A 6,378-nucleotide genomic window follows, 5' to 3' on the forward strand; every position below is an offset into this window, starting at 1 on the left:
TGGTGAATTATAGTTTTCACCTTTTTCAGTATAATTGCACTTGTCTGAACACATGAGTGTTGAACACTTCAATGGCAGAAGCCAGTATTTTATGTTTGAAGTGTTTCCTCTTGTCTTCGCGCGCGCACAAACACGCGCGCGCGCTCACACACACACACACACACACACACACACACACACACACACACACACACACACACACGCACACAACGCTCGTTGGGCGCGTTCATGGAGCAGTGTTGCGGGCACGCGCTTGGATACCGGCTCGAGCCGGTAAAGAGCAGCCAACGCGGACAGGAACTAACCCAGAGAAAAGATGCGGATGGTTGAGACGGAACAGAAACAAAAGACTGTTTTTACGGCTTAACAGGGGCGATTATATCAAAGTGTCCTGCGTAAATCGCAGCAAATCGCACTCTTTTGGGTGGACATTGTATTATCACTTGGAAAAAAGTCATGGTGCGGTGACAAAGACCTTTTTCCCCACCAGAATTCCAGCTTGTCTGGCCTGTTGTACCAACCGAGCCGGTAAGTGAACGTCGGGAGCCCATATGGCCCCGGCTGGAGGATGCTAATCTCGGGTTAGGGGCAGGGCTGGTTTTATAGGTCAAGTTTGCTGTTTTCTCTCGACCCTAGAGATGCGCTTAAAAACAGTGTGTTGTTGACACGTTGTTGGATTCATTGTCACGCACGGCAGACAAAAACACGTTTAATGTTCGCTTCGCCCGCCTGTCTGCCTCCCTCCGTTAGGGAAGCCCTGCGGCAGGCTGACATCACCCATCTGCACTGCGGCTATCCCTGTCTGCAACACAGGATCCCCTGGAAATCCAGCTCAAATTCGACATTTGTTGCGCTGATATTCCGAAATATACGCAGGTATTGTCCACTGATGTAATCGTTCCAGATAGCTGTTTATTTCACCAAGAAGTAATCTATTACACGCAGTTCCGTGAAACCTGTAATTGCCAGCCACATGCTCCGGGGGGCAGTGTTGTACCGGTTCTGTTTTATATTGGGTACTTAAATCCAAATCATAATAAATAGAAACAAACGTGTTGTGTTTTGAATTGTTTTTTTTACTAAAAAGGGGGCAAAATTCCACCACAATGCTGCCATTTTTGCCAAATGCTTAATTGAAGGTATGCAACATTTTTTCTGTGCCTTGACTTTTGATTGAAGATTACAGAATTAGTGAAGCTGACTTCAGTTTATCTATTACCTCATTCACAACTACTATGTGTTATGCTTATACTGTATTCATTTATTTGTTTTGTGCTTTTACTGTGAATTTCTTTATATATTATTTATTACTGTTGTAAGGTGACTTTCCCCTCTGGGGAATTAAAAAAAGATCTAGGACATAGCAAATGTATGATGTGTAGTGTTTTTGCTCTTTCTGAATCTAAATATTCACAATTTCTTGCTTATTAATGATGTTATCAGTTGATATTCTGATGGTGATGTGTCTGCTTCTCCCCACAGGGGACCAACCCCTGTAGCCATGAGGTCGCCCAGTTTCCAAAAGTGTTTGGGTCCAAATGTTTACCCAGAGGTGCCTGAAGGCGGCTGGGGTTGGACGGTGGCTGCAGCCTTCTTTGTGGTCGAGATCTGCACCTATGGGATTCTCAAGAGCCTGGGGGTCTTTCTCCAGGATCTCATGGAAGAGTTTGGGGAGAGCAACAATCGAGTGTCCTGGGTCATCTCCATATGTGCCTTCATCTTTACCGTCACAGGTAATTGAAAGACGTTAACAGTGGCTAACATGGCAATAAAAATTAAACATACTTAAAATAAGAGTACAATTACTTGCTCAACCTTCGTAAAGCATAAGTATGGTGTAATGCTTCATTGAACCCTTCCAGCTCCATTGTCCACGTTCTTGAGCAACCGTTTTGGCCATCGTCCAGTGGTGATGATGGGAGGCTTCCTGATCAGCCTCGGAACCATCACCTCCGCATTCAGCAACTCCATCAATGAGATGTACATCACCATCGGTCTTGTTTCAGGTACATGTCAAAGTCTCACAGTGGCATTTACGAGTTCATCCATTAAACAACTATCATTCATTTGAAAGTATGAGGGTTCTTTCCAAGGCTTCTCTGGTAGTCTGGCTTCATCATAAATTAGAATTTAATCCGTTTTTTTGTATATGCCACGTGAAAGTGAACAAGCAGCTTCCAGGTTCCACGCTGCTATCACTCATCTGAATTTAACATTGGCTGCAGCTTCCCACAGCTGTTTGATTGATATTAGATGAAATAACTGCTTGTTATGTTTGACAGCCTAACAGAAGTAAGGGACATCAAGATGTTCGACAACACAGTCAGGGCAACATCACTGTTCAATTCTCTAGTAATGAATGCTAGCACACAGCAGATGAACATGTTCCATAAAACATTAAATTCCTTTTCAGATGGGTTTAATGAAACTGGTGGCCAGGGAACAATGCAGAACAATTAACATCGAAGTTGGTGATTGCAGATTTGTACCAGAAATTGAATTGCTTTTTTCTAGCTTTCCCATCGTGATACACATTTCTGCATCTGAAACAGACCGGGGCTAACTTTATAATTCCTTCTCCCCTCTCTCCTTGTCTCTCTTTTTTGTCTTTACATGCTTTTTGTCTTTCAGCAGCTGTAGCAAAACTGAATCATACCACCTATGACAAAGGAGTCACCTGACACCTTGATCTTGAACCATCCCCCTAGTCACGCAGTGTTCCAACCTGCCGGCCAGTGGCTGTCATGTCCCCTTTTACCTCTTTTACAGGCCTTGGCTACTGCCTCTCCTTCCTCCCCACCGTCACACTCCTCGCTCAGTATTTCTCCAAACGGCGCGCTCTCGTCACCTCCATCGCTTCGTCGGGGGAATCCTTCGCCCTATTTGCTTTTGCACCTGGTGAGTGATGAGTTCAACAGGACGAAAATGTGTTCTTGAACAATAATAGTAGCCTTTCCTGAATATTGCAGGTTCACCGTAGGCTTCAGACTGTTTAGAAATGAAAATTCTTCAATACCCAGTCCCATTTTAGTGATCCTGCCTGTCTTTTCTCACAGCCCTCACTGCGCTGAAGGAACACATTGGCTGGCGCTATTGTCTCGTCCTCCTTGGCATCTTTCAGGCTTCGGTGATTGGTTGTGGACTTCTCCTTCGTCCAATTATTATAAAAGCAGATTCTGAAAAAGAAGCCAGCGAAACAGACAAAGAGCACGTTTCCCTGAAGCAGCTTGAGGCTGTTTACGAGCTGGAAAATGAACAAACCATAACCTCGGTCAGTTCAGGAGCATCAAAGGACTCAGAGGACTCAGGCATTACATCCCTTTATGCTTCCGATGTAGACCTGAGGGCTGCTGAAGAAGGAGCGATGATAAAGTTAGCTGTTGAGGACAAAGAAGGACAGGAGCCCTCCTTGTCCACAGTCTCAACTCCAGTCAAGGAGGGTGAACTTTTAGAGCTACAGGCAGGTTCTCTACAGCCCTCCGGGCCCAAACTCCTGGACTTCTCTGTGCTTAAAGATGGTGCCTTCATCTGGTATTCCTGTTTTGGCCTGTTTGCCACACTTGGCTTCTTTGCTCCACAGCTTTACATCATTGAACTCAGCAAAAGCCGGGGGATTGAGCCAAGCATGGCCTCCTACATGCTCTCTGTGATGGCGGTGGCTGAGATCTTCGGTCGCCTCTCTATCGGAGTGGTGCTGAACAAAGTGAGCTGCAGGAAAACCCTGGTGCTGCTGGCCTGCGTGGTTCTGCTGTCGCTAGTGCTGGTGGCCTTCACTATCGTGTGGGAGTTCTGGGGTCTAGTGGTCTGCTGCATCCTGTATGGCTACTTCCTGGGCACCGTGGCATCCACTCACATCCCCATGCTGGCTGAGGAGGATGTGGTGGGCGTCCAGAAGATGGCGTCGTGTGTGGGAGTGTATGTTTTCATCCAGAGCTTTGCTGGACTGGCAGGACCTCCCCTGGGAGGTAAAGCTATCTCCAATTTGATTATTAAATCTAAAAATAGTCTACTACTAATTCCTGTATTCAGATTTAAATGTTTGAAAGCTGTTGAAGTAAAAACAAAACTTGGTTGATGATAATTAATAGTGGGACAGATGAGGAGTCTGCAGTTTGGGCCAGTTAGTGGTGTTGTAAGTGCTTCTGAAGCTCCCTGGATCCCAACATCTGCCTAATCCTTCCTTCCAGGTGTGTTGGTGGATGTCACTCACAATTATGGAGCTGCCTTCTACTCCTGTGCAGCCGGAATGGGAGTCGGTGCCATCTGCCTGGCTATGGTTGGCCCAGCCAAGTCAGGCACGTGCCAAAGGCAAAGCAAAGAGAGGGAGGAAGAAGCAAAAATGTCTGAGGACAATGAGCAGTTGGACTTTCTGGAGGTGGACTTTACCCAGGGGAACAGTCCAGCCGGACAGATTGTGGATCCAGAAAAAGCCTCTGTAATATAAACCCAGCCTGTCTCATTCAAACACAGCGCCAGCATGTGAGGCTGCTGGACGGCCCCCCCAGCTGCTGCTGCTGCTGCTGCTGCTTCCACAACCTCAGGTTTCTTTCTCGCAAGCTTGAAATTCACTCCTTCACAGGGAGGAAGTGGTCTCTCTCCTGAAACCTAAGACACATTCACACCTATTGAAAGCACCAGTGCTGTCAGGGGTGAATTGGTGACGCATCTATCACGGACTTGAAAAATGTAAAATTTCAATCACTCTTCTATGTCTTATTTCAGTAAACTTCTGTGAAATGTCAGTTAATCACACCAGTACAACCCTACATGGATAAATCCCAAGAAAGGGACACAAACATCCAAAAGGTGATTAACATAAATAAATAGATCAATCAATCAGTCAATCTTTATTTATATAGCGTCTGTTACAATAAGAATTGTTTCAAGGCGCTTTCCAGAATCCCAGGGCCTGACCCCAGACAAGCAACAGTGGCAAGGAAAAACTCCCCTTTAACAGGAAGAAACCTTGAGCAGGACCAGGCTCATGTAGGGGGACCCTCCTGCTGATGGCCGGCTGGGTAGAGAGAGGAGAAGGGGGAGGACAGGTAGAGGATAGAATAGGTAGAGATCAGGCCAGCATACAGCTATGAAGGCGGCTAGACCTGTTGATGGATACGGGGAAAGAGGAGAGGAAGCCATGACCCAGTGGGGGGGTGACAGAGGCCTGTCAGGTGATCATGTTTCTGGACCCCGGCAGCCTTGGCCTATAGCAGCATAACTAAGATGTGACCTAATGATTAGACGACCCCCTAAGTATGATAATTTGTCCGTATGATAGTAGCTGGAACTACAGAATTAACAACAATAAGCTTTTTCAAAGAGGTAGGTTTTAAGCCTAATCTTAAAAGTAGCGATGAAGTCAGCCTCCAGTACCTGGACAGGGAGCTGGTTCCATAGCAGGGGGGCCTGGTAGCTAAATGCACGGCCCCCCATTCTACCCCTAGAGACTCTGGGAACCACAAGTAGACCAGCATTCTGAGAGCGGAGCGGTCTATTGGGCTGGTAAGGTGTCACTAGCTCCTCCAGGTAGGATGGAGCTAGGCCTCTGAGGACCTTGTAGGTCAAAAGAAGGGTTTTAAAAATTATTCTAAATTTAACAGGCAGCCAATGAAGCGACGCCAGTTCAGGAGTCATGTGATCTCTTTTGTCAATACCTGTCAGAACTCTGGCTGCAGCATTTTGGATCAGCTGGAGGCTTCTTAAAGAGTTGTTTGGACACCCTGATAATAAAGAATTACAATAGTCCAGCCTGGAAGTAACATGCTGGACAAACTCTCAGATCACAGAGGTTTCGTTATGTAGTGATGAAATAACTAAGTACTACCACTATAATTCCTACAGAGGGCCGTCACTGCCTGTTCAAAACACCACGGACCTTTGTGAGCGATTATGCACAGGAGTCTCTTCACTAATTTATGCCACCTGATTATGTGACACAACAAATATCAACCAATGTTTCCTGCAAAATCACCACCTAGAACCACAGAAGAAAATATTTTGAATTTCCCATATCACAATGTTTCTATTTGTTGTTTCTTAATTTTATATCTATTTTTAATTGCCCAATGGGAGATTAAAAAAAACTACCAAAAAGAGCAATAGAGATGATGATGAACTGATAAATCTGTATTTGGAGCCTTCCATCACCACCGTGATTTGTAATCTGCAATGTTTCATCCACTCCTGTTCCACACCAGCACCAATTCACCAGAATCTAACAGAATACACAGTTGACATGGCAACATGGGGGCTGAATGTCTGCATGCATGTTTAAATGCATGGCAAAGGATTGCAGCAACAAAACAGTGTTTGTCCCCGACCTCATATGCACATATAAGTAAAAACTCTGTAAAGCAATACAAGTGCAGTGCTCACTGA

The 6,378-nt window shown here is 45.6% G+C and overlaps 1 protein-coding gene across 3 annotated transcripts; it reads left to right on the forward strand.

The window, feature by feature from the left end:
- The first annotated feature begins 243 nt into the window (after positions 1 to 243).
- slc16a6b (solute carrier family 16 member 6b) lies at positions 244 to 6,378 on the forward strand. Of its 3 annotated transcripts, XM_057014647.1 has the most exons (7): positions 245 to 528; positions 751 to 876; positions 1,483 to 1,733; positions 1,863 to 2,006; positions 2,770 to 2,898; positions 3,057 to 3,965; positions 4,188 to 6,378. In XM_057014647.1, exons 3-7 carry the CDS (start codon positions 1,502 to 1,504, stop codon positions 4,442 to 4,444), a joined length of 1,671 nt encoding a protein of 556 aa, XP_056870627.1. In that variant the 5' UTR covers positions 245 to 528; positions 751 to 876; positions 1,483 to 1,501; the 3' UTR covers positions 4,445 to 6,378. The 3 variants fall into 3 exon arrangements, with proteins under 3 accessions (XP_056870626.1, XP_056870628.1, XP_056870627.1); XM_057014646.1 differs by having other exon boundaries at positions 244 to 876; XM_057014648.1 differs by lacking the exon at positions 751 to 876 and having other exon boundaries at positions 244 to 528.

Source organism: Takifugu flavidus, chromosome 18, assembly GCF_003711565.1.
Source record: "Takifugu flavidus isolate HTHZ2018 chromosome 18, ASM371156v2, whole genome shotgun sequence".
Taxonomy (NCBI): domain Eukaryota; kingdom Metazoa; phylum Chordata; class Actinopteri; order Tetraodontiformes; family Tetraodontidae; genus Takifugu; species Takifugu flavidus.

Excerpts from the sequence above, each read along its gene's own strand:
- slc16a6b (XM_057014646.1), top strand. The coding sequence starts at position 713 with ATGTTCGCTTCGCCCGCCTGTCTGCCTCCCTCCGTTAGGGAAGCCCTG. Across the intron at positions 2,007-2,769 it reads CACCATCGGTCTTGTTTCAG|GCCTTGGCTACTGCCTCTCC; the intron begins GTACATGTCAAA and ends CCTCTTTTACAG. Across the intron at positions 3,966-4,187 it reads GGCAGGACCTCCCCTGGGAG|GTGTGTTGGTGGATGTCACT; the intron begins GTAAAGCTATCT and ends CCTTCCTTCCAG.